The sequence below is a fragment of the Vidua chalybeata genome, chromosome 2, assembly GCF_026979565.1.
Source record: "Vidua chalybeata isolate OUT-0048 chromosome 2, bVidCha1 merged haplotype, whole genome shotgun sequence".
Taxonomy (NCBI): Eukaryota; Metazoa; Chordata; class Aves; order Passeriformes; family Viduidae; genus Vidua; species Vidua chalybeata.
This window is the reverse complement of record NC_071531.1, coordinates 116,276,011-116,302,488: the sequence shown is the minus strand read 5'-3', so window position 1 is coordinate 116,302,488 and position 26,478 is coordinate 116,276,011. Positions and strand designations below refer to the sequence as shown.

General features: G+C 56.1%; 2 protein-coding genes across 3 annotated transcripts in view; one reads left to right on the top strand and one right to left on the bottom strand.

Moving 5' to 3' along the window:
- The first annotated feature begins 2,421 nt into the window (after nt 1-2,421).
- Nucleotides 2,422-24,555, top strand: CHRDL2 (chordin like 2). Its single transcript, XM_053935638.1, has 11 exons — nt 2,422-2,506; nt 8,010-8,122; nt 8,798-8,891; nt 9,771-9,913; nt 11,564-11,657; nt 11,959-12,014; nt 13,796-13,964; nt 14,860-15,054; nt 18,127-18,309; nt 21,676-21,768; nt 23,574-24,555. Exons 1-11 carry the CDS (start codon nt 2,425-2,427, stop codon nt 23,651-23,653), a joined length of 1,302 nt encoding a protein of 433 aa, XP_053791613.1. The 5' UTR covers nt 2,422-2,424; the 3' UTR covers nt 23,654-24,555.
- POLD3 (DNA polymerase delta 3, accessory subunit) overlaps nt 20,470-26,478 on the bottom strand; it is a 39,544-nt gene continuing 33,535 nt past the window's right edge. Inside the window, exons 12-13 of one of the 2 annotated variants that reach the window (XM_053935635.1) lie at nt 23,398-23,608; nt 20,470-21,061 (exon numbers count right to left, since the gene is read on the bottom strand). In XM_053935635.1, coding sequence (XP_053791610.1) covers nt 21,040-21,061; nt 23,398-23,608 — 233 coding nt within the window. In that variant the 3' untranslated portion in view covers nt 20,470-21,039. Of the gene's footprint in view, nt 21,062-21,137; nt 21,172-23,397; nt 23,609-26,478 lie in introns of those variants that run through there. The other variant, XM_053935636.1, reaches the window with a different exon arrangement.

The following is a 26,478-nucleotide window of genomic DNA, read 5'->3' as shown; positions in this document are numbered from 1 at the left end:
GGAGGAGTGGTACAATTGTCGTTAGAGCTGGTAAACAACAGTTTGTGACCATCCCTGCAGATGTCTCAGCCCTGTCCTCTGCTCTGCACGCTGGGCTGTGCTCTTGGAGGGTCACAGGTATTCCTGGGGGGAAGAGCCAAGGTGGGGTGAAGATTCACCTGCTTTTCATCACTGGGATTCAGTGTTTCCCCCTTTCTTCCCAGAATATATGTCCAGCCCATGTGGGAACAGAAACGGGTCTTGATTTCTTTTGCTCGCAGCTTAAAGAGAAAATAACAAAGCTGGTGATTCAAAGGGATACTAAAAGCTTTCTTATTACAAAGATTTCCCTCATATCCAGCTCCAGGAACAGGCACCTGCAAGCATGGTTTGGTACAGGGGCATGTGTTGGCACCTGGGGTAGAGAGACAGACAAAATTAAGAGATGGATGGAAAGAAGAGGTTTTTTTTCTGCAGAAATTGCCCTTGATTTCTTTCATCTCTGCAAGAAATGTGGTTGGTGTGACCAGGATAAGGGGTTTGGGGACTCTGTGGCAGATCAGTGGCTTGGTGCCACTCTCAGTGGGGGATGGCAGCAGGCACAAACATCTCACACCCTGGAAAGCCCAGTCCTGGGCTTGAATTAAGAGAACAAAATGAACAGCTTGGCTGATGGGGGAGATCTCCTGTCACCAAAGGGGTCACAGGTGATCACAGTTCCTTCCTGGCCAGTGGTGTGGGAAAGCTGAAGGAGATAATGGGAAGAGTTGTAGACATGAAGGCATTTGCAGAGAAGAAGCCCAGGAACCCTGCAGGGTCTGGGAGCTCCATCCAAGCCTTCCCGGGGTGGAACATGAAGGTGTTTATTGCTGCATTAAAACCTGTGTGCTAATGAGGTGTCCTGCTCTGAGCACCCCTGAGCTGTGAAGGTGGAACAGGAGGAGTGGGTAAAGAACCACACAAAATCTGGTCTAAGGAAGCTGCAGAAATTCACCTCCATCACGAACTGGTGGCCCTGGCTTATTCTGGCCATGGGAAGTGGGGACACAGCTGCTCAGGGAGCATCCAGTGCTGCCCAGCTTCTCCATGAGGATCTCGGAGAGCAGAAGGCTGAGCCCCACAGGCAGCAGGGAAGGGCTGGCAGCCCGAGCTGGACCACTTTGTGCAGGACCTCGGGAGCAGCAGGAACAGGAGCGACGTTGTGTGGAGGCCAGGTGGCTCCTCCAGGGATGACGGCATGACCAGCGCTTTTCCAAGCCATGGTGTTTCATGCCCATCGTGTGGAGCTGGGTGGGAGCACTGCTCCCCACGCTGCTGGGGTGCTGCGGGGAGGGTTTGGGACTGTGGGCTGGGTCCGGGGGGTTCCTGAAGGCAGGGGCTACACTGGGCATTTAGAGAGCTTTATGGAGCAGAGGGAATGCCAAGCAGCTGGTGGGGAGAGCCGGGTGTCCAGGTGGCGTTTGACAGGGAGAAGGGGCGCAGCCGGGCCTTGTTTGGGGCGGTGATGTACCCCGTTAATGTCACCTCTTGGCTCGTAGCCCCCAGGGCGAGGTCCAGCCCGGCAGAGCCCCGGCCGGGCTGCAGGGCTGCAGGGGTTAACCCTGCGGCTCCCGCACCACCTCCCCGCCCGCCCTCCCTCCTCCCTCCCTCCCGCCGCCGAGGAATTTCCTAAAACACCCCCCCCCAAAAAAGTGGGAATATAACAATAATAAAAAAAATTATAAAATACCCACCCTGCGGATCCCCCCTCCCGCTTCGATCTCCGCCTTTAATAGTAACAAACAACTCCTCGACTCTCCCTAAAGGAGGCGCCTTTGATCGGAGCGAGGCGAGCCCCGCCGGGCACCGGCACCGGCACCCCCGGGCACCGGCACCGCCGGCACGGCAGCACCCCCGGCACCGGCACCCCCGGGCACCGGCACTACCGGCACCGGCACCGCGACCGCCGGGCACCCACAGCCCCGGGCACAGGCGCCGCCGGGCACCGACAGCTCTGACAGAGGCATCGGAGCGCTGCCGGCACGGGCAGCCCCAGGCACCGACAGCCCCAGGCACCGAGAACCCCCGGCACCGGCAGCCCCAGGCACCGGCAGCCCCAGGCACCGGCAGCCCCGGGCACCGACATCCCCGGGCAGCGGCAGCACCGGACACCGACATCCCCGGGCACCGACAGCACCGGGCAGCGGCAGCACCGGACACCGACATCCCCGGGCACCGAGAGCCCCAGGCACCGGCAGCCCCGGGCACCGGCAGCCCCGGCTCCGGCACCTCCGGGCACCGCGCCCTGCTCCGAGGCGCCCGACCCCGAAATCGAGAGCGCGGCCCCGCCGGGCAGCAGCAGCGGGAGCGAAGCCTTCAGCGCAGACCCCTGGACATCACCGGGACATCGGGCAGCGCGCCCCGGGCACCGGCAGCGAAGCCCCAGGGCACCAGCACCGGGCTGCGATGCTTCCCGGGGCGGGTCCCCTCGCCTTCCTCCTCCGGTGCCTCCTGCTCCTCTTCGCCTCCGAGAGCCGAGCCCGGGCTCGTAAGTCTTACCCGCTCTTGTCCCGGCTGCGCTGCTTCCCTCCGTGCCTCAGTGTCCCCGGCACCGGGGTCCCCAGGAGTTGGCGGGGGTGCTTGGCGGGCATAGCTGAGGGCACAGGGAGGTGCCACGGCAGGTGTTGGACCCCCGCGGCTGGGATGTCCCGGAACATGCCACCGGCCAGGTTTGCTGTCCCGCGCTGGGGACAGCTGTGTCCCCTCTGCCTGCTGCTGTCCCCGCCTGCTTTGCGGGGCTCTAGAGCACCGAGCACTGCTCTGCGTGCTGGTGAGGGGGCTGGGGGGCTCCGGGGGCTGGCAGGGGCGGGAGGAAGGTCCGGGACCCCCTTCCATGGGCTAGAAATGCCTCAGAGCAGGAGGTTGTCTTCCAGACCTTCCTCTGCACAGATCCCACCCTGCACGAGTGCATCTCCCCTCCGAGGGTGGACGGGGACAGGGACAACGCCTCCCCCGCCCCAGACAAAGCTGGGGGCTTTCCTCCATATCCATCCCTTGTCCATGTCCGTGTCCATCCCTCAATCTCTCCCAACGGGCTGACTGAGGCAGAGAAGGTTTGGGATAAGGAAGGGAGGTTTGGCACTTCCCACAGAAAGGCTTGAAAGACTTGGCCAGAGCTGCTCAGGAGCTTGGAGGGTGTTAACTGGGGCCAGGGGGTGGGCTTGGCTTGGGCAAAGCACTGGGACCCTACCAGTGGTGCTGGGCAACGTCGCAGAGCCACCAGAGCTCCGAGCAAATTGGAGCAGGACCTGTTGTGTCCCTGCATTTATTCTTCCCTTTAATCTCCTGGAATCCCAGCGAAGACTGCCGGTGGCTTTGTCAGGGTGATTTACAACTTGCCTGCTGCCAGCAGTGCATTAGGCACTCAAATAATCATCCTCCCGGAGTGTGGACCCAAAACATGAGCATGGATTGCTCATCCCGACTGTAGGGTGTGCTGGGGGGGAAAGGGGGTGGATGGATGGGGCTGTGCAGAGCCCTGGAGAGCAAACTCTGGGTGAATGCAGCTCCTTTCTCTTCCCTGGGCTCATCCAAAGCTGCCAAACCCAACCCACAGCATCTGTTTCTTGAACGAGGGGTGTGGGTCTGACTCCCTGCCCCTACCAGGCTGCCGTGGTAGGGCTGGGAAGAGGATGGAGCCACATCCAGAAGGTGAAGCAGGTGTTAGGTGAGGTGTTTGCAGGTGGTAACAGCCTGTAAGCTGGCCATAAACTCTGCTGGCTGGGGGCAGGAAGGGCTTGTCTGATCTGGGGGGAAGTGCTGGGGCCCGTTTGCAGGACTAAAATGCTGCAGAGCATGAAGATGAAGAGCTGGTGACTGTGGGATTGCAGCAGGGCTGGAGCAGGGAGGTCCAGGGCCACGGCCCAGCTCTGAAACGCTTCAGCTTTGCTGCAGGGCTTATCACACCACGTGGAGGGCTCGGCCAGGACTTGCCCCAAGGTCAAGGGCAGGATGGTTCGGGTGACAGAGTCATCATCGAATTGTGGACTTCTCTCCACCGTGCACCTCTGCAGGCTCACACTTTTCTCAGGGCTGGGTGTTCAGGGAGAGTGAAGACAGGAATAAATTAGCTACGAGCAGGCTCATCAGCCAAGGGACCTACAGTGTCGTGGCTAAAAATAGGTGAGAAGCAGAAATGCTCGGGCTTGAAGGCAAGTCAGAAAAGAAGAATTTGCCCACAGAAACAGGCTATTTTAGGGGATTTGCTCTCTAGCTGAAAAGAAATATCAGAGGCACAGGTTACTGGGACGAGTGTGCTGCATTCTGAGTAATTCAGGGGCAATGGTTGAACGCAACAATGTTTTGGCTGGAGGCATTTAAACACCAGCATCTCTGCAGAGCATGGGGCAGTGGTTCTCCCCAGGAGCTTGGAAGCTGCTGTTTCATTTCTTTTTAACATGGTTGCTGGAGACAAGGGGGTTCCTGGGATCTTTCTGTCCTACAAGTTTGGCTCCAGCAGGGATGAAGGGTGCTCCAGATGGGAAGGACCATGATGGAAAGTGAGTGCTGCACACCCTGCTCTAGGTAACGGAGCATTCCCTTGGGAAGGAGTGGGGGGAAGCAGGACCCTGTCTGCCTGGCTTCTTCACTCTGGAGAACTCAGAGATGCTTCATGAGGCTGGGTTTTCAGAGCCACAGAGTTCTCCAGGCTCCCAAAGCCCCAGGAAGATATTTCCAGCCCAGAGCTGAGCGAGGCGAGTGGCAGGAATTGATCTGGATGTGAGCGGAGCCTTTAGGATGCCACATGTCAAGGGCCCCGTGTGTTTTAACCAGTCCCTTCTCAGCTGAGTTGCATTTTAAGCCCTTCATAAATACAAGGCTGTCACAGGAGTGCCTGGACTCTGTGTACCAGACAGTGCTCTTTACGCTTTATTTATGGCTGCTCTTAAGAACTGAGCTCCCTCCCTCACACCCAGCAGGGCACTGGCTGGCAGGTGTGTGACCTCCAGAAAAGCTGAGAGCTCAGCTCAGGCATGCCCTGCTCCAGAGACAACTCCAAAGGTGCCATCTGGGGATGCAGGACCACCCTTCCCCCCTCAGCCTCGGGATGAAATGGGAGAGGAGGAGTGAGGGGACATGAGCAAGACCCCACAACCTCTTGTTGAGCCATCAAATTGCTCAGAACACTCGCAGAGACAGAATCACAGAGCCCCACGTGGCTCGGGTGGGAAAGGACATTAAAGATTTAGGACAGGTATTGTGGAAAGCTTTCCAGCTGCCAGGAAATTGAAACCTCACAAGAGGCTGTGGCAGCAGCTCTGAGCAGCATCTTCACAAGGTGGTTCAGAGACACCAGCCCACAGTGACAAACTGAATGGTGTGGAGAAACCTATCCTGGGCTGCATCTCTCACACCACGAGAAGGGAATGTCTCCTTAGGATGCACCTCAACAGCTTCAGACACCAGCCATCAACAGGATGCCACCCCACAACTTCTTGACCTGTTCTAGATCTGGTGAGAAGTAAATGACTTTTCTGAGTGTGCTGCTGCTGGAGGTGCAATAAGTAAAATCACCTTGCTGATCAGCACAGGAGAAATTCACTGCCACAAATGGCTTTTCACTCTAAGTGAACTAGGATGATGTCCAAAGTTTGACCTCTGAACATGAAATTATTAACATGGCATGGGAAAAAAATAATCTAGAGCCTCCAGCTTTTAAGCCCCATCCATCCATCCATCCATCCATCCATCCATCCATCCATCCATCCATCCATCCATCCATCCTTCCATCCATCCTTCCATCCATCCATCCATCCATCCATCCCCATCTTGCTCTTGCCCAAGCACGCCGGCACCTCTTGCCAAAAACATAGCACTACTGAGATGCCAGCAAGTGTCTCCTGCTGCCCAGCACTGTCAGTCAGCTTTAATTTTACCAGCAGGCCCTTTGCAGACATGAATCAGGCTGCTTTCGAGGGCTGGACCCAAACCAGGGCTCCACTTGTGATTAAATGTTTGAAGGAAGCAGCCAACTGGCATGGGAGACTGCGAGCAGAGCGGGGCCGCGTCACACCAAGGCAACTCGATTTCTTCACCCTCAGCATAATTCACGAGGATGCTGCAAACAGGGAGAGATGAAGTCATTTTCTCACCCTTTTGCAAAACTGTGATTTTCTCTTTTTTTTGGTAGTTTTGGTTTTTTGTTTGTTTTTTTAGTTTAGTGGAGTTTTTTCCCTCTCTCTTCTGGGTTTCCTGGTATTCAAGCCACATGCTCACCAGTTCTGTGTGGTTTGCTGTAAGCTCGTGACCTGCGTGTCCAGGAACTGGGAGCTGCTGACTCTCAAGAGCTATGTGAAGCCCTGAAAAGGAAAAGGAAGGAAAATACCTCTGCCTGTCCCTCTGGTAACACCCACTCCAAAGCTATTGCAAGGCTCCACACCTGCAGACGCAGCGGTGGCCCCGCGCCGCTGTGCGTTGGGGACAGCTTGGAGAATCGAGGGCTTAAAGACATCAAAAGAGAGCCTCAAATCTGCTGGCAGGGCTTGAGCTGGAAGAGACCTACAAAGATCTTGGTGGACCCACAGGGCTGCCTTTCCTGCAGAGGCTCTGACCAGAGGCTCTGGCCTTGGTAGAGCATCACCGGGGTTCATCCTGAGGGTGGTCATGAGCTGAGGAGGGACTGCAGCCCACCCCAGCATATTTGGGTGAATTTTGTCCGGTTGATTGGAGAAATCCATTAAGCAGGTGGCATCTCCAACTTCGGCAAGGTGGGACAACACCTTGGGCCCTCCAAGCCACTGCTGTGTCCCGGGTGACAGAGTGGAGTGTGGGATGGCTCTCAGCATCTTTGGGGTGGTGAGCGCCGCTGAGGTAATTCTGGGGACCCTCTGCTGTCCATTAAGGAGCCCTCCCAACAGCCTGGCAGGGTCAGCACCCGCTGGCTCACCTGAGTTCATGCCCTGCGTGGTGGGCACCATGCCTTGGAAAACAGCCCTCCCCCTCTCCTGCATCCCCAGGGCGCTGCAAGGTTTTAAAAGACCCATAAATGCTTCAGGAACCATAAACGTCTCCACTGCCTTGAGCAACGCAATCACCCAAACTACCTCCAATTCCCTCGATGACATAACCTCTAAAATCACCTTCAGTTTCCAGCGGGGCTGTGAGCACGTAAACCACAAAAATCACCCTCAGACAGGAGCGTGCTTGGAAAGGGCTTGGGTCCTGGGGTGACCCTCTGCCTGCTCCGTGGGACAGTGGCAGCAGCACCCTGGCTGTGACAGGGTCCAGGTTCCTGCAGGCCCTGCTGGGCTTGGAGCTCGCTGGCGTCAGACCAGTGCTGCATCAGGCCAGGGGAAACCAAAGGGCTGAGACACAGCAGGATGGCACAAGCAGCCAGTCCTGCTTGTCCATGGATCCTCGAGAGAATGAGCTGAAGCTCTTAGGGGGAGCAAAAGGTTTTTCCCCAGAATGTGTTTTCACCCATAATTTTTTGGTTTGGTTTCTTTCCCCCTTTCCCCTGCCTCTTTCTTCTTTTTGTGTGTGTGTGGTTTTTTTTTTTGTTGTTTTTTTTTTTTTTTTGTTTGTTTGTTTGTTTGTTTTTTGCGGGGGGAGGAACAGTGAAAATGTCCCCTAAATTCAGGGTCTTCCATCTCTCACCACTCCCAACCTTTCTGATCTCACTGGGGGAAACTCCATCCTGTAGCATCGCCCTGAAATCACCTGTCCATCTTCCAGTGAGCATTTCTGTTTTAGAGTGAAAACTCTATTTTCTGCCTCAAAACCACCCATTCTGTTCCTTTCTTGCAATGGGAGTCCAGTTTGCTCAGAGGAGTTGCCACTTGGGTCGGGTGGGTGCCGGTGTAAAAAATGCATAAAAAAAAAAAAAAAAAAAAAAAAAAAAAAAAAAAAAAAGTAAAACCGGGGGGAACAAAATCTGGGTTTGGTGGGCGGGATTTGGGGAGCATCGTGAAGGCTGTCCTCGCTCTCACCGCAGAGAGCCCTCCCAGGAACCAGCCCCTTTTCTCACGTGGCTTCTCCCGGTTGCCTTGCAGGGCCGGAGGCGTTCTGCGACTTCAACGGCAAGAAGTACAGCCCGGGGGAGAGCTGGCACCCGTACCTGGAGCCCCAGGGGCTGATGTACTGCATCCGCTGCAGCTGCTCCGAGGCACGTCCCGGGGCCGGGCTGGCTGCTGATAACGCTGCTGCTAATGCTGCTAACGATGCTAATGCTGCTGATAATGCTGCTAATGCTGCAGCTGCTGCACTGGGGCTTCGCTGGGCAGCTTTGAAGCAGATCGGTCCCGCTGCCTCATTTGACCAGAGGAGTTATTTCCTGGGCAGACAGATAATGATGGGCCACGGGAAGGGTTCTAAACTAGGAGAGGAGATTTAGATGAATATGTGCACAAGGAATTGTTCCCTGGGAGGGTGGGCAGGCCCTGGCACAGGGTGCCCAGAGAAGCTGTGGCTGCCCCTGGATCCCCAGGTGTGTTCCAGGCCAGGTTGGAGCAAGCTGGGATAGTGGAAGGTGTCCCTGCTCATAACAGGAGGTGGAACAAGACCTTAAAGGTTCCTTCACAGCGGAATCGTTCTGTGATTCCGTGGTTCTGCCTCTCCAGCCCTGGTGGGCTGTGGGTGGAGGTGGCTCAGGGCTGCTGTAGGATGACGGGTGGCCTTTGCTGATGAGAGACCAAGGCTGGGCTTGAGCCAGGCTGGAGACATCCCTGGCGAGTTACAGGCAGCACAGTTTGTTGTGATAGTGTGTTCCTCGTCCTGCAGGGGCGAGCCCTGGACTGAATGTTCCCCGTGGACTAAACGAACCACGTCTCTCTCTCCCCAGAGCACCAACATCAGGTGCTACCGGATCCAGTGCCCAGCTCTGCCGTGTGCCAGCCCTGTCACCGAGCCCCAGCAGTGCTGCCCGCGGTGTCCCGGTAGGTGGGCATTCCTCAGGGGCGGGGTGACAAGGTGGCACCGGTCCTACGGGGCGGTGCCTCCGCTGCTGCCACCTGCGGCAGCGCTGCGATGCCGGGTCTGGCCCTGGTCACGGAGCTCCGGCTGCTTTTTCCCTCCAAAAATCTCGTTTAGATGGAAAAGGGCTCTCTGCCAGACCACCTTCTCCCCCCTCCCCATCCCAAGAGCTTTGTAGGGACAAAGCGTCAGTTCACACTTCAGGGGCAAAACAGAGGCTGGCAATTTATTCTGATCATTTGCCAGCTAAGTGTCTTGGATTAAAAAAAATTATAGTTTTTTAGCAACTTCCTTCTCTGCACTGGAGACTATCTCAAGTTTTAGCCCCAAAACTTTTTCTACCTTACCACTACTCATTGCCTCATTTTACCTCAGTATGTTCATTCTCACCCCCCACAGATTACATCAAGATTTAGTTCCAAAACTTTCCCTACCTGAGTGCTGGCAGAACTAGTCGGAAACCATCAGCGATTTGAGAAATTAGGAAAAAAAGATAGGGAAAAAACAAATTAATTTTCATTTTTTGCCAATTACCCATGAGACGAGCCCTTTTTACCTGACTCCATCTGAATCTGGCGATAGTTACAGCCAGGGGAGGGAAAAACACAAGAATTTTGTTAAGGTCAGACTCCAGGCTTTCCCTCTGTGCTGAGCTCAGGGCAGTCAGGGCAGTCCCATCCTCCAAAAGCGTTTGGATACTTCATTGCTGACCAGGCACGCAGCACTTCAGAGTGCGAAGGGGCTGCTGGTCCTTTCGGGGTGGGCTGCTGGGGCAGCAGTGCTGCTCTGGGGCCGGGCAGGGGCTGCCTCTCATCCCGCTCCTCTCTCCTCCTCTTTCCCAGAGCCCCACTCCCCGTCCGGCCTCCGTGCCCCCGCCAAGTCGTGCCAGTACAACGGGACGACGTTCCAGCAGGGCGAGATGTTCAGCAGCAGCGAGCTCTTCCCCGGCCGCCAGCCCAACCAGTGTGTGCAGTGCAGCTGCTCCGTAAGCCAGCACCGGGGCCGGGGCTCTCCTCCACCCGCACGGCCCTCGCATGGGGCCGGCCTCCAGCACCCTGAGCTTTGAGTTTGGCCAGGAAACAAAAGCCCAAAGCACCCCCCTCTGTCAGGCCAAGAGCACACACACACACACACACACACACACACACACACACAGGGGTTACACCAGCTGATGCTGGACAGGGAAGGATCTGTGGCGCTGGAAAAGCTGCTCTGAGCCTCTGGGTGGCAAGGGGAATAACTGCCACGTGGAAGTGATGCAGCTTTTGAGGAGGCTGGTTCCTCTCTCAGGGACCCCAGCTGGGTGCTGGAAACACCGGGAAGGAGCCCTCTAACCCCGCTGCGTGTGCTCATCCGCCGCTGTCCCCAGGGGCCCGGGGAGCTCCTCGCCCCTCTCGGCTGTCGCTCGGGCTCTGTGTTTTTGTCGGGGAAATGCCTCGGATACAAAGGGGAAAATGAAGGGCTGGCTCTGGAGCCTGCAGTGGGGGATCTCCCCGGGCTGTGTCTGATGTGGTCAGCTGCTAGAACAGCTGCGTGAACAGCTGGTCTGACCCTCTTTGAAAACTGCCCCAAGAGCAGAGCCTGGGGGATGAATCCTGCTCTTAGGGCACTGGCCCTTCCCTGCCTGGGGCAGGTCACGGCTGCGAGCTGCTGGCAGAAGGAGAAGGAAGGGAGAGGCAGGTCTGGGCTCCCTGAGTGCAGAGCAGGGTTTGGTATCAGTGACCTCTGCCAGATCCTGTCACCCACCAAAGCTCCCTCATCCTCCTCGTGCTCCTCGCGCAGCCGTTTGCCTTCCCCGTGGGAGAGGAGGCAGCTGTGCTTTGGTTTTCTAAGGATAGCCTTGGCTAACCTCTTGGTCTTGCTTGACTGGGAGCTTGTGGATACCCCAGAGGAAATTGGTGCATGGAGAAGGTGACCTTACTGTCTAGGTCTGGCTGCTGAACATACTTTTTTACCCTTTGGCAAAGGAGCAAAACCTTATTCCTGCAACAAACTGGTGCAAATCCACTGACTGAGGTGGCACTGGGATACACCAAGGTCAAGGCTGGCCTCGGCCTGTGGTTTTCAGCTTGAATCACCTACAGCAATGATATTTTCCAAACTATCCACTTAGGTCTATCCCTGCACCTCTGCGTGCTTGGCTCTGATGCTGTGGAATTAACCAAGGGAGAGGGAGGGCAGAGCTTCGGTGTGGACCTCAATCTGGGCTCAGGGTCATGCTTCCCATTTCCACCCATCTCCTCTGGGTCCTTTTCCTGGCAGATGTCAGAGAAAACCTCCTTGGGGGTTGTTCTGCAGAGCTGAGAGGTGTGTGGTGGCTGTTCAGGCCTGGCAGCACTAAGGATGCCCAAGAGGGAGGCACCGCCTGCCCTATTTGAGGAAGAGCAGTGCACTGTCCATGGAAAGGCCGTGCCAGGAGAGGACACAGCCCTGCTGTGCCCTGCAGGATGGACGGTGCAGCAGGGGCAGACTTCAGCTGGCAGCGGGTGCTGGATGATTGGTGGTATTGCAAGGGGGCGTCTGATCATGGACTCATAAAATCCTGGAATGGTTCGGGTTGGAAGGGACCTGCATGGGGGATGGATATACAGCTCTTTATAACGCTGACAATGTGTTTTCTCCTCCTGCCCCCTAGGAAGGCCAGATTTACTGTGGCTTGGTGACCTGCCCCGAGCTGCTGTGCTCCTCTCCCTTCAGTGTGCCGGATTCCTGCTGCCAGGTCTGCAAAGGTAATGAGGCTGGGACTGAGGGCTGCTTGCCACCTGACAGCAGGAGCCATTTCAAGCCACTTTAGCAGGATTTTGGAAGCCTGGGCTGTAAATCAGGCCGCTTGTTATCTTTTGCTTGCATTAGGAAGTGAAAGCTGAGGGCTTGGGTTTTCCTTGGTTAATATGAATTGCACGTGCAAAGCTCCTGTCCCTCCAGACTCCTGGCGAGAGCAGCACGTAGAGGAGAGCTGCTTTCAGCCACAGAGAGCAAACCTCCATTCAGCCCCGCAGCACCTCCCAGGACAATGTTCTTCCCTTGCAGATGGCTCCTTTGAGAAGTCCACGGAAGAGGAGCCCCTGCAGTTAAACAGAGGTGTTGTACGTGACTTTTGCATTCTAAAATTCCGCTTCTTGCTTCTAGCACAGCCCCCTGAGCAGCTCACAGAATGCCCTTGCACACTGTCCTCTGCAAAGAGAGCAGCTCTAGGAGGACACCCAGATCCTTGCACAGCAGAGCCATGGACACCTGATTTGCAGAGGTGTGCCATGGGATTGAATCTAGCTGGGAGATATCAGCCTAGGTGAGCCCTCAGGCCACGAGGGAAAGACTCTTCTCTCCCTTGGCAGCATCTTGGGGACGTGGTTTAGTGGTGGACCTGGCAGTGTCAGGTGAAAGCTTGCACTCGATGACCTTAGAGAATTTTCCCAACCGAAATTATTCCGATTCTGTGATTCTATGGCAACTCTGGAAGAGCAAAAGAACTGCAGGAACTGGACATCCGGGACACTTCTCCTCCTTGTTGGCCAGTGCCTGCCAGGTCAAACAGCCGAAGGACGTTGTCAGAGCAGAGCCAGAGGTGACCAGCAGCCAGGCCTGACCCTTGCCCATAGAGCCAGATGCCCAAATCCCTCTTGGGAGGGTTTTTCCTTCAGGAGAAGGTGTCTCCTCTCCCCGTGGGCATCCAGGTGTCCTGCCTCCCAGCAGGAGGGCAGCGCTGGGGCTGGCCACCACTCTGCCCTCCCAGGCTGTTTGCACCAGCGGCCCCAGCAAGGAAAAAGCGACTCCTTGGCTGCCGAGGGCTCCTTCACGGCGACACTTCGGAGCTGGGCAGCCCCTGCCAGCTCTGTGGGATTAGGTCACTGAGCTCCTGGCTCTGCCCTTTTCCATACTGCTCCACCACCTATAAAACCTCCAAAATAGACACAAGGGGACCCTTTGTGCTGCGTGTCATGTCCCAGCACTCTGCTCCTGGAAGCCTGGGATGCTCCTGGGATATTCCTGGGATGTTCCTGGCGTTTCAGTCCTGCTGGCTGGCAGCCCCACGCCGACTCCCCTGGTGCCTGCCAGGTGAGAGTGCAGGATTATGGCCCATCCCCACCTTTCTGATCCCGTTTGAGCCACACAGATGCCAGTCCTCATTTTCCCACCTAGGACAGACCAGCCCATTTCCCTGTGTGTTTTAGGGATGCAGGACCTCACATGCTTCTCTGAGGGCATTGGGTGCTGCCCCAGTGAGGGTGACCCACGTGAGGAGGACACCAGTGTGGGGCACTGGCACCGACTGCTCAGCACCCCTTGGGTGGTGGCAGCAGCAAGATGGGGAAGGGGCTGGAACCCCAGGAGAGGCTGAGGCAGCTGGAAAGGAGCTGAGCCTGGAGAAAAGGAGGCTCAGGGGGGACCTTGTGGCTCTGCACAGCTCCTGACAGGAGGGGACAGCCGGGGGGGTTGGGCTCTGCTCCAGGGAACAGGGACAGGAGGAGAGGGAACAGCCTCAGGCTGGGCCAGGGGAGGTTCAGGCTGGATATTAGGGAAGTTTCTTCCCCCAAAAGGTTGTCCAGCCCTGGCACAGCTGCCTGGCATCCCCATCCCCTGAGGGATTTAAAAGCTGTGTGGATGTGGCACCTGGGGACACGGGATAATGGTGGCCTTGGCAGGGCTGAGGGAATGGCTGGGCTCCATGATCTCAGAGGAATTTTCCAGCCTTAATATTTCTGTGATTTAAATGGCTTGTGGGCATCGCTTACCCCTGTGGTCTCTGCCCCTTCCACTCCTGAGGGAAGGTGTGCAGGACACTGCATGGCTTTTTCCAGCATGCTTTGGGATGAGAGCCACTCAGCTGCCGGAGTCTGAATCCCCTCTTTTCTCTGGCTGCTCACAGAGACACTCACAAGACCAGTGCTTGGGAGAGGTGGTGGGGAGGAAGCCACCCGGAGCCACCGTGTCCACGGTCCTCAGCTCTTCCCTGGAGTTGATTCCCAGAAGCTTCAAACCCAAGGGAACAGGTGGCACCACTGTGAAGATCGTCTTGAAAGAGAAGCACAAGAAAGGTAAGGGATGGAGAGGCCAGGCAGCCTGTATGGGACTTAAAGTGGCTTCTCCAGAGCCTGGAATTCTTCAGGGAATCTCATTCAGTGGCAGGTTTCCACCAGCAAGTCCTTCTCCCCACTCTTCCCCAGCCAGCCTCAGCCAGGTATCTCAGTCCTCATGCCCACAGTCTCCTGACTGCACGAATCCACCACTCTCCAAAATGGGTTGGAAAAAGACTGGTCCTTGGAATGTTTTGGAGACTGGGACTTGGGAAGGAAGGAGCTCAGCTGGAAGACTCCACATGGACCTTCCAGGACCGTGCCACAGAAAGACAGGATATTTCTCCTCGTGCAAGGGCTGGGTCTGACCCAGAGCTGTCCCAGGTGTTCCTCCTGGAGGAGACAGTAGGAAAGTGAGATGAGCCGAGCCCCTTGATCCAAAGCGGGGAATAACAGCTCCTTTCTCTGCTTGGCCGCTCTCCCACCACCGTGCCTTCGGAAGGGCTCTTTCCAGCCCTTGGGCGTGAAGGCCTGGAGGAAATTTTGGGACCTCCAGAAATTTCCGTGGAGGAGTCAGCAGGTGGCACTCTTCACTGTGCTTCACTCCTGCGACAGCCCGGGCGGGACCCGGGCCTCCCGGAGCTCGGGAGCCAGGTGAGCTCCGGCCCGCACTTGCCCCTGTCCCAGCAGGCTGGTCCAGCCCCGCAGAGCCGTCTCCTGGCGCTGCTCCCTCTGTGCCGTGGCACCTTCTGGGGGTGGTGGCCGTGGTGTCCCGTGCCCGCTGCTGCCAGGGGACCTCGCTGCTCCACGCAGCGGGACCTGGGGCGCTGGAGGGCAGCGACTCCACCGAGCCTTGGGCTGACAAAGAGGAGCAGGGTTTATTTCCACAAGCAGCTCTTTTCTCTCTCTGCTGCAGCTTGTGTTTACAACGGGAAGACCTACTCGCACGGGGAAGTGTGGCACCCCGTCTTCCGGCTCTACGGCCTCCTGCCCTGCATCCTCTGCACCTGCAGGGACGGCGTCCAGGACTGCCAGAAGGTCACGTGCCCTAAGGAGTATCCCTGTGACTATCCAGAAAAAGTAGAAGGGAAATGCTGTAAAGTATGCCCAGGTAGGTGGGATCCAGTCTGCTCCTTCTGCTGCCTTCCAGCTCCTTCCTCAAGCTTGGTTTAAAGCCTCAGGCTGACAGAGGTGTAGGGATTCAGAGTGCTGCTGGCCAGGAGTCACACCAGACCAGTTCAGCACTGGTGGAAGGGTTGGCTTGTCTTGGCGGGCAGCGGGACTTTCCCAAGGTAAGGAAGATCCCCAAGGTCCCCACAAGGTTCCATCTGTTGGAAGGATGAAGTCTGGAGAAAAATGCTTGAGGCAGGACATGCTGAGAGTGCTCGGATGGAAGGTGCTTTCAGGGGAGAGGACACACAGACTGTTCTCCAAACCTCCAGCTGGCACAAAAAACAGAGGATTAAGTTGTGCCAGCTGGAGGTGTAGGTGTGAAGGGAGGAGCGAGGACGCTTCCCAGGAGAGGGGTTGTCTGTGGTACTCATGGTTTGCTGGAATTGGAACCCCCATCTCTGGAAGAGGAGGTTGAACACACAGGTTTTAGGGCGGTCCAGGTAGAACTGGGCTGGGGCTGGGACATGGAAAGGGGCTGGAGCCCCAGGAGAGGCTGAGGGAGTGGGAAAGGGGCTCAGCCTGGAGCAAAGGAGGCTCAGGGGGGACCTTGTGGCTCTGCACAGCTCCTGCCAGGAGGGGACAGCTGGGGGGGGAACAGGGACAGGAGGAGAGGGAACGGCCTCAGGCTGGGCCAGGGGATGCTTGGATTGGATGTTACAGACAATTTCTTCCCCAAAGGGCTGTCCAGCCCTGGCACAGCTGCCCAGGGCAGTGGTGAGTGCCCATCCCCAGAGAGATTTAAAAGCTCTGTGACACGTGGGGACATGGGCCAGCGGTGCCTTGGCAGCGCTGGGGGAACAGTTGGACTTGATGATCTCAAAAGCTTTTTCCAAATTTAATGATTCTGCGATTCCATGGTGGAGAAGACCTCTTTTCCTTTTCTGTTTGGTGCACTTTGGGTCTCTCAGCTCCCTGGTCTTTGGAAAGCTGTTTGCCTTAAGCCACAGACTTGGCAAAGATGTGGCAGGGTGTGACAGCTCCTCCTGGTCCCGCTGGAGAATGTTTTGTGGATGATGCCTCTCTGTGCTGGCATTTATCAGGAGATGTTCAGCTGATGGACCACCCACTGCTTGCCCAGGGAGGCTAAAGGTGCCTGAGTGTCTCTGAGCCTGGCTGCAGGAGCAGCAGGTTCTGCGTGGTCCCCTCTGATCCGCATCTTCCAGGGGTTTCTGTGGAGTGGCCTCATCCAGGAGAACAAACAAAGGGCACTGCCATGTTTTGGGATGGCTGCAAAGTCATTTGAGCTGAGATTTTCCAGGTTTTCCAGCCCCTGAGTGGAGAGGTTCTGGGATGGCCTCCCCAGGGGAGCGAAGGGCAGAAGCTCAGCTTGTTTTAATAAGGTTTTTGATATGTTTATGAGCAGGATTTATGATGTGATGCCTGGTGGGAATGGGATGTGATGACTGAGCAGAACCCTTCCAGTCTTGCATTCCCACTCTAGTGGGTCTCTCTGTTTAAATCCGACAACTTTCCCTGCTTGGATCTCTTGTCTGCTGTTCAGACTTCATTTTATTTCCAATTAAACACCCTGATGCAGCCAAAATGATTTTGTTGCTGCCTTCCAGTTCTCACAGATAGCGATCACACACACACACACACACACACTGCTCAGCCAAGTTACATCCTTGCCCTTTCCTTCACTGCGTGGAGGCTTTGCCCAGGTTCTTTTTCCAGGTGTTTCTGGGACTGCCCTTATCTTCCTCCTTTGTACCCAGTACCTTAGGAACGCTCAGTGGCTTTGCCAAAGGGACCCGACCCCGGGAATTGCTGGGATGTGTTGTTTGGATGGGGGGACACTGCTGTGGGCAGAGCTGGTGACCACGACCTCGGTGTCCCTGGATGCTGTGGGGGGGAGAAGTTCCTTGGCTGTTAAATTCCCGCTGAATTCCAGGGGTTCCTTTCCTGCTGTGAAGGTGGGGCTTTAAGCACGGGCTCCATGATCTCAAAGGGCTTTTCCAGCTTTAACAGCTCCACACTTCTGCGAGTGCCCTGGAGCAGGTGGAGGTGAAGGCTCTGGGACAGAGGTTTCCCTGCTCCCTGACCCGCAGTGGGACATGTGCTCATCCCCCTCTGCCTCAGGCTGAGCTGCAGAGCTGAGCCTGTCCTCTGGCTGCTCAAAAGCTTTGCTTCCCTTTAAACTGCGATTTCCATTCCCTCTCAGAGAGAAGAGCTCAGGACCACCCCAGAAAGCCTGGGGGAGAGCAGAATCAGGCCTAAAATAACTGTCTTACTAAAATAAACCCCAGGCATCTATTTATAGCCAAACTTTCTTTCGAGTAGTGTGAAAAGCTTCAGCATCCAAACTGACTGGGAGAACAAGGCTAAATTCAGCAGAGCTGGGCTCCTCTGTGTTCCAAGGACCACAACCAAAGGCAATAAATCTCCTTCCAAAACCACGGGCATTCTTAATTACTCCAGATACATTAAAAAAAAAAAAAAAAAAAAAAGGAGGGAAAAAGTAGCAGCTCTTCTTTACCAAGAATGCTGAAAAAGTCACGTAGGACCCAGTGTGGACGTCCTTGTGGTGACAAAGAGGAGTGTGGGGAGGGTGCTGGGGCTGGTGCTGAGCCCACCTGTGGGGCTGAGCCAGGCACAGTGCTCAGGCAGCCCAGGCTCCCCTGCTGTGGGCTCATCCCTTTGCTCCTCAGATGTTCCTCCCCCAGCAGGAGCGAGATGGGAAGTGGGGAACCCAGCCCGTGCTTTGTGGCCATGGTGGCATCAAGGTCGCTGCAGAGAGTATGGGGGATCCAGATGGACAAAATCCCCCTTCCCCATCCCTGCTGGCAGCTGGGATCAGGGGGAATGAAAAGCATAGAGAGAATGAGGAGGTCCACAGCCCCTTTATTAGCCTCTCCTTTGCTGCTGGTCCTGGAGCTGGGGCTCGGATCACGGGACAGACTCGACTGTGCCATGTGGCACCAAAGCCAGCGAGCTGCCTTTCCCATGACCCAGGTGCTGAAATGGTCCTTCCTGCCCCTGTTTAATGAACTCTGTCCCTGTTTTTGCTCAGAAACCAGAGTCAAACCCACGGAGGAGATGGCCACCCCCCGGTGTGGCAAGAGCCCCAGCCGTGTCCTGGTGTACACGTTTGTGCCGCCGCGCTCCGAGCCCTCCAAGGAGATCCTCAGGACCATGGCCATCGAGAAGGAGCTGGCAGAAGAGGTGGAAATCTACAACTGGAAGCTGATTAAAGGTGAGCACCATGATGAAAGCAGCCAGCAGAGCAGGAGGTGTGTGTGGAAACCTGATGCTTTCCAAGCTTTGTTCAATTTTTCTGGCTTTTCTCGAGGTGCTCCACCCCTTGCGTGGTGAATCAAAACCTGCTGACAGCAGGCTGGCTTTTCTGACTCCCCCATTTCACACTCTTTTCCTGCATTCCATGCAGACATGGGGCTGGAAACCACTTTTGGCCCCGCTAACCTCACCATGAGCTGCAGCACCATCTGGAGGCACAGCACATGGGCAGCCGAGACAAGGGCCTGGGGGCTGCTCCTGCAAACCTCCCTGCTCTCGTGCCAAATGCACATGGAAAACAAACAAAGGAATTGTTCTGGTGACTCCGTGGTTCTGCTTTTGCTGGTTTTTTTTACACCCCAGTCCACCTACAGCTTGAAAGCTGCTGCAAAGGCGCATACAAGGGGCATGGATTGTCCCCAGCCCACTTTTCGGATCGGTGGATTTGGATGCTCCTGTTGGTGTGTGCTCCGGAGGTCAAAGCACAGCAAAAGCGCTGCCAAATGCCTCCAATCTCTTGCTCTTTCCCCACACCTTCAGCTTTGTCCCTGTGGACCAGAGGAGTCTGGGACCCCTGGCCCAGTAGATGTCTGTGCTGTGTTTCTCTGCGGCCCAGGGAAGCGTCCCAGTCCCCATTCCCGAGTTCCCACTGGACATACTCTGCCCCAAAGAACTCCAGGTTGGTCGTACCTTTTCTACGGACGCAGCGACCCTCGGCCTGTGTCTGCTGGACAGGTGTGGCCATCCTGGTCTCCTGGTACGTCCATGTTTCACACCACTCCCTGGGGAGACCTCAGCCAGCTGCTGAGACTGGGCACACCCGGACAGCACCCGAGAAATCAACCCTGGAGATGGAGCCCTGGTTGCCACCAGGTTTGCATCCTGCCCCTGCCATCCTCCCCGCTGCACGGTGCCCCCCTGCCCGTGCTGCCCTCCTCAGCGGGGCCTCCCTCACAATGGCACCTTGTGGCCGAGGACAGCTCCGAGCCCGCGCTGTCTGGGCCCCGCCGCTTCCTGCCCTCGCTCCTTGGCACGGGCAGCACCCAAACCTCCTCGGCACCTTCCGAGGCCAAAAGCTTCGCGTCGGCATGGAGCTCCCGAGCCCTGCCAGCCAGGGACAGGGGAGGCCCTTGTCCCTGAGGCCAAGGCAGCTCTTTTGCTTGGCAGAGTGAAGTGTTGTTATTGGGAGAGAGCATGAGCTCACTCACACGTGGATTCCACCTCTCCATGGCCATCACTCTACCAACAGAGCAGCGTGTGTGGAGTAAAGAGGCTGCAAGTCACACCTGGACCTCGTCCATCTGCCTTTGTATGGGCTCGTGATACCTACGTGGCCTCATCTATTTCTGGGCCAGGACGGTTTCCTCCACGAAGCAGGAGTTGGGAGGAGAAACCAGCACCAACTCCCAGCCAAAAGTTTTACCCAGCTGGCTGGTGGCACACAGCTGGCCTCCAGAAGAGTTGCAGTGAGGGCTTCCCCACCTTTTTAGGGGTCTGAACATCACCAGAGTTTTGGAAATTGACTTTCTGATGTTTTTGACCTGTTGTCCTCTCACTGCGGGCCCTGCTAAGAAGTCCATGCCCAGCTTTCTTGCAAATCCCCTTTAAAGCACCAAGAAGGGTGGTACGTGCCCGACAGCCCCAGCAGCTCGCTCCATCTCATCCCAAACGCTGCCAGGAATGCTCCTGCCTGTGCCAGGAAATGGCACTGCCCTGTGCCAGCTCCCTCCATCCTGCCTCTCCACTGCTGGACTGTCCTTAGCTTGTGCTGTCCCGATTCCTGCTGGGCACGGCCTGCGTTCCCCCGCTGCTCCCCAGCTCCTGGCGTGTCGGGACCAACCCTCCCGGGGGCCAAAGGTCTCAGCCAGCTCTCTGAGAGCCCTTGGGGAGCACTGTCTAGGTCGGTTGATTAAAAGATGTTTATCTCTTGTAGCTCTTGTTTAAAATATCCTCTTGGTTACTAATGTGCTGGAAAGTGCTTCATCAGCCCCGGGGACTGTAAGCACACCCTCCTGCTCCTTTCTAATTATAGACCAGAAGAATTTATTGAACACTTGTGCCTTTCTTGCGTCAATAACAGTTTTATTATCTCCATCCAGTATCTTCTTTTGTTACTGGTAGGACTTCTTTACCCACCCCACTGAAAGGACTAAATAATAGTCCAAATATCCATCTATTTCTCTCTCTGCCTTTGACTTCCTGTACTAATTTTCCACAGTTGATAACATCTCATTTATATGGATTGTGAGGCAGTTCCCCTTTCATTACATACTCTTTTTATGTGTAATTGCTGCTGGGAATCAGGGAAAGTCTCTTAACCAAATAAGGGGGACCACGTTGCCTCTCACATCTGCTGGCAGCAAGAGGCTGGGTGTTCCGGGAGCCTGACTGAGAGGTGGGGAAGGATATTCCAGGCATACCTGCCTGCTTTGTCATGCCTTGCAGGAGAACAGGAATACCACAACCCCTAATCCCACAGGAAGGTCGCTTGCATTGCTAAACGCAGGTTCTGGTTTGCATGGGTCAAACATCTGAGTCAGGCACCTCCACCAAGGGGCTGATGCTGGCAGGGGCAGAATTACCAATCTCTGCTGAGGTCACTTGTGTTTTTTCCTGTCCTGGAGCAATTTCAGCGCTGCTGACGAGGAGATAGAAAACTTTGGTCCCTGGCTGCTTCCAGGAAAGGGGATCATCTGAGCGTGGAGGGGTCTCTGCAGTCGGGGAACACAGGTGTTTGAGAGTGGGCAGAGGGGACAGGGATCCCAGCGTCCCCTTGCTCTCACCTTCATTTCTTTTATGCTTTTAGGGGAGATTGGAACTCCTGCAGGGAAAGATGATTTCTGGAGCAACAAAATCCTATTGCTTTCACCTGCTTCACGGTGCAACATCCCGATTTAACAAGCAGTGACTGTTTTCATAGAGCCATAGAATCTTAGCAAGGTTTGGGTTGGAAGGGAGCCTCAAGCCTGCCCCATTCCACATCCCTGCTGTGGACAGGACACCTTCCACTATCCCAGTTTGCTTCAACCTGGCCTTGAACGCTTCCCCACTTGTGTGGCAGCCACAGCTTCTCTAGGCACCCTGTGCCAGGGCCTCGCCACCCTCACAGGGAAGAATTTCCTCCTAATATCTAATCTGATACTTAAATGATAAGTCTCCTGGCCTTGGCCAGCCCTGGATCCATTCCCAGCTCCCACCAGGCTCTGGCAGCAGGTCCTGCACCAAACCAGGGGCAGACAGTGTCAGGAGGGGACGGAGAATCCAAACCTTTGTGAGCCTTGAATTGGGAATTGCAGAATCTGATGCCCTGTGTCCCCCTCTGCAGGAATTTTCCATCTGATCCAGACCAAGAAGATCAGCAAGCAAGAATTCAAGCAAGAAGCACAAAACTTCAGGCTGATCACTAGGACAAACGAAGGTAGGGAGAGAAAAATCCCCTCTCCTCACTCCTCCAGCACTCCCTGCCCCAAACAACCTCCTGATTTCCTGCTCTGCTGCAGCCATTCCAAAAGGCTGTGTAAACCCCAGCACGGTGTGGGGAGCTGAGCTGTGGGGACAGCACTTGTGCAAGTGTAGCTGGGCTGGGGCTGACCTGTCCTCACACCCTACGCAACACTCCTGGTTAACAGCCACAATTTCACTTTATGGTATTGGAAAGGGCAGCCAGCTTTCTAAAAGTGGATGCGCTCTTGTGAAATCCAGAGGTTTTGTCTCTCCAGAGCCCGTAAAACTGTTTGATTTTTATATCTAATCCATCTGGTGCTCCTGGGAGCATGGGGGGAGGAAAAAAAAAAATGGTGCAAGGGATTAGCAAAAAATGAAACTGTTGAAATATGTTTTAAAATCGTTCTGGATGTTCTGGGATGTGCGTAAACATGACAGAGAGCAGGAATGCCGGTGCACACGCCGGGAGTGCCTGCACGGAGCGAAGCTGCCTGGCTGCTCCCTGCTGGCTGCCTCCTGGCCTGGCTGGGCTGCAGTTCAGCGGGATAGGCTCGGCTCAGAGCCATGCCCGCAGGGCCCAGCACCCGCGGGTTATGGGGTCACTCGGGACAGCGCTGCTGCCCGGGGCACACCAGCACTCCCAGTGCCCCGGGCGTGCTGGGGCTTGTTTTCACCCCCACTCCATTTGAGACAGCATCTTTTGACCAAACCCTGCGGGATCATCCAGTCTCTGCTCCCAGGCTGGGCTTCACACCCTGCTGGAGTCTCTGGCACATGCCTCCTTCTTCTTGCCTCAGTTTCCCCTGACAAATAACCCTGTTGTGAAACCATCCCACTGCCGTGGCTGCAAGTTCTAGGAAAGTTCTGACCCATGATTTCCTCACAAGAAGACTAATTCAGCTAGAAAATATTCCCTCCACCCCTGGGGTAATGACATTGGGGCTGCATAATCCTTGCTGGGATTGCACTGAGGGAAGAGAACACCTGGAGGGAAAGCACCTCCTGTCACCTCCTGCACATCTGGGGATTCTTTTGGGGAGCAAGGAGAGAGACTTGAACACTTTGTCCTGGTTTGGGCAGGGGGGGGGTTGTGTTTCACAGCTCCACATTTGATTTGCTGGGAGTCTGCAGCTCCTTGGGGGATTCAGAGGGATTCCTTCCCTCTTCTTCTGCAGCAGGATTTTCCCCTACCATAGGGGGACCCAAGGCTGAGGCAGCAACAGAAAAATGAATATAAATGGGGGGTTGCCAAAATGGGACTGACAGAAGGGAGGAGAGAACCATACCTGTCCAATGCCCATGAAACTGAAATTTTGGCTTTCTGAGGTTGAGACAGAAGCAGAATGCTTCTTCCCCTGAGAGGCAGAAAGCCAGCCCAAATCCGAGACACGCCAGGGAGGACACGGACCTAACAGCACGTGAGAGCACCCTTTAAAGAGGTGGAGAGGGAGGCTTATCCCTGCTTCAGTGCGAGCCCCTTTTCTTTTCAGACTGTGCAAGTGTTTTCCACAGAAGGCACTGACTGTGCCCCTGACCGTGCCACCATTGCACTGCAAGGGTGAGAGCCCCCCCGAGCCCTGTTTTAAGTGCAGGAGCGCCGTACCTGTGGCTGGGATCACTGAGGAGCCGCCTGAGCGCGGCCGGCGCTGTGGGCACCCCTCTCCTGCAGCCAGCTCCGAGTGGATCCTCCAGGGCCGAGGGTGCTGCGCGTGGGGGAGCTGTGCTGTCCTGCTCCTGGGCTTTCCTGTTGCTCATGCGTGTCTGTCTTGGCTCGTCCAGGTCACTGGAACATCTTCCGAGCCCACACGTCGGAGCTGAGGATGACAGAAAGCCCAGAGAAGGAAACGAAGACCTTGTAAAGCAAAGAACTTTTCTCTAACTATTGATTTATCTACACACAGACACACATACACATATATATGAACTCCAGAGCTGCATTATTAAATAGACTGGCACTGCAATACAGGTTACACTAGTGGAAATTCCAGCAACTCCAGAGAACGATCCCAATCCGTCGGCATCGAAGCCACAGCCGTGTAGGTGCCTCTCTCCAGCGGGAGAGCCATCACCTCCCGCTGTCCCCAAGATGTTGGATGAGCAGAGGCAGGAGGGAGAGATGGTGGAGGGGTGGGACCTGGTGTGACAGGAGGAGGTGGGATCCATCCCGGACACCCTGAGGAGCACCAGGAGCGCAGCTAAGAGGAAGATGACCGTGCTTCTTACCAGCTGATGGTGGAAAGGTGGCCTGCAAAGAAAGAAAAATCATCCCTCCTCCTTTCCTTGGAGCCCCTGGGAGCTGCAAAGGGGTTTCTTTGGCTGAATGCCCTCCAAGGGGTGTTTTTGAAAAATCTCCTGTCTTCCAGCTGGGATGATTCTTTTCCCTCTTTGCAGGTCACTTGAAAATGTAGGTTTTGGGAGGACCCACCTGCTGGCAGGGTCTGAGACCCTGAACGCTGCACTAAGGTCGCTACTCAGCATTTATTGTGCTATATATTTATATCTATCCTATATAATATCTACTGGGCTGTATTCACAGGAGGGGCATCTCCCAGAGGGCAGTCAGGATCATTTCTGCAGCGTGGGGAGGAGGGCGTGCAGCAGCATCACCTTCCCCCTGTCTGGAAACAGCTTTGGGGGATTTTCAGGTTGTTTTGGTACATATATTTATCCCTGGATTCTTGTTTTATTCTGTTTTGATAAATCTATTTATTTGGAGATCCAACTCTGTCTGACAAATCTGATTAAAAGTCTTCTTGATTCAGCTTCCTGTGCTGGTTCTCCTTTCCCTGTAGGGTCTGTGTTAAGGCTTGGGGGTCCTGGTGGGGTTTGGTTCCCTCACACTCACTCAGGCAACATCCTCAGGGCTGGGATGCAGAGAAATCCCACAGATGCTTTGCTCATCCATAGGGGATCACCCCATCCCATTTGCTTGTGGTCTGCTCACGGCTCTGGGCTGAAAACAGAGCTTGGGGCTTGGGCCCTGAGCTGGCCCTGCTCACCAGAGCCACACAGCGGGGCTGAGCTGCCCAGGTTTATCCAGGAGAAAAGCCCTGTGAGGCTTTGAGCATTAGGGGGGCTGCCCATGGCGAGAGGTGACGGGAGAGGGGCCGGGCCACCTCCTTGCCCCACGGCCGCCTGCAGGGCAGGGAGGATGCTGCCCGTCCTCGGGCAGAGCCTGAGCCCTCACTTGTCAGCCTAATTAGCTGGCCCTTGTGTGATCTAACTGGAGCTGAGCCGAGGGCCAATTTGTGCTCATTTACCAGAAGTGGAGGCGTTTGGAGTGAAGCTGCCCCGGTGGGGTCACAGGGAAGGCTGGGAGGAAAGCAGCACGAATTCTGCACTGCCTGGTGCAGGTGAGGCTTCCTGCAGGTATCTGCAGGGGGCTGAGCCCATACAGGCTGCCCTGGGAGCATGGGCACTAAGCCCAGGCACAGACAGAGCTCCTGGGCACATCCCAGCTGAGTGCCTTGCACACAGAGCTCCTCTGACACGCCCAGGAGGAGGGGGTGCTGCTGGATGCTCCGTGGCCAGGAGAGACTCTTTGGTGAGCAGTAACAGAGGAACCTGCACGGGGTCGGTCTCTTCTCCCAGGGAACAAGTGACAGGGCAAGAGGAAACCCCTCAAGTTGCACCAGAGGAGGTTCAGGTTGGATATTGTGAAAATTCCTTCCCCAAAAGAGCTGTCCAGCTCTGGCACAGCTGCCCAGGGCAGTGGTGCAGTCCCCATCCCTGGAGGGACTGAAACCTGTGTGGATGGGGCACTTGGGGACACGGGACAGTGGTGGCCTTGGCAGGGCTGGGGAAAGGTTGGACTGGAAGGTATCAGAGGGCTTTCCCAATGTGAACAATTCAGTCATTCTGCAATTCTATGGATGTGGTCCCTGGCATCCCTCCCTGAGCAGTCCCTGCCCAGAGTGTGGTACGGTGTACTTCTAGAGGCCAGGCTGTGTCACAGCACTGCTGGGGACACGCACAGGGGTTGGTGGCCAGGCTGTGTCACAGCACGGCTGGGGACACGCACAGGGGTTGGTGGCCAGGCTGTGTCACAGCACGGCTGGGGACACGCACAGGGGTTGGTGGCCAGGCTGTGTCACAGCACTGCTGGGGACACGCACAGGGGTTGGTGGCCAGGCTGTGTCACAGCACGGCTGGGGACACGCACAGGGGTTGGTGGCCAGGCTGTGTCACAGCACGGCTGGGGACACGCACAGGGGTTGGTGGCCAGGCTGTGTCACAGCACGGCTGGGGACACGGCGCAGAGGGACAGGCTGCGGGCGGGATGGAGCTGTGGGCAGCCAGCAATCCCTGCGGTGGTGTCAGTGATTCCCAGCGATGCCCAGCCTTCCCAGGAGCCTGCTCTCCCCGCGGGGCACCTCTGGGATTAACCCTTTTAATTGGATCAGCAGCCCCAGGGCAGAAGCCGCCGCTTCGCGGTCGGTGGCATCGCCTTCCTCGCCCCGCTCCTCCTCCGTGCGTCCGTGCCCTCCGCAGGCATCGCCCCGCCGGGACCCCGAGCTGTGAACACGGGGTGGATTCGGGGGCAGAGCTGACACGGTGCCCTGGCACCTTTCATCTCTCAGCACCGGCTGCGTGTGCACATCTGTGAGCAAAGAGCAGCCCCAGCTTGTGGCTGCAGAGATGGTCAGGGAAGCGTGGAATTGTTTGGGCCGGAAAAGTCCTTTTC

Coding starts and splice junctions, on each gene's coding strand:
- CHRDL2 (XM_053935638.1), top strand. CDS start 2,425: ATGCTTCCCGGGGCGGGTCCCCTCGCCTTCCTCCTCCGGTGCCTCCTG. Junction 12,015..13,795: donor TGCAGTTAAACAGAGGTGTT/GTACGTGACTTT, acceptor GGCTGCTCACAG/AGACACTCACAAGACCAGTG. Junction 13,965..14,859: donor GAAAGAGAAGCACAAGAAAG/GTAAGGGATGGA, acceptor TCTCTGCTGCAG/CTTGTGTTTACAACGGGAAG.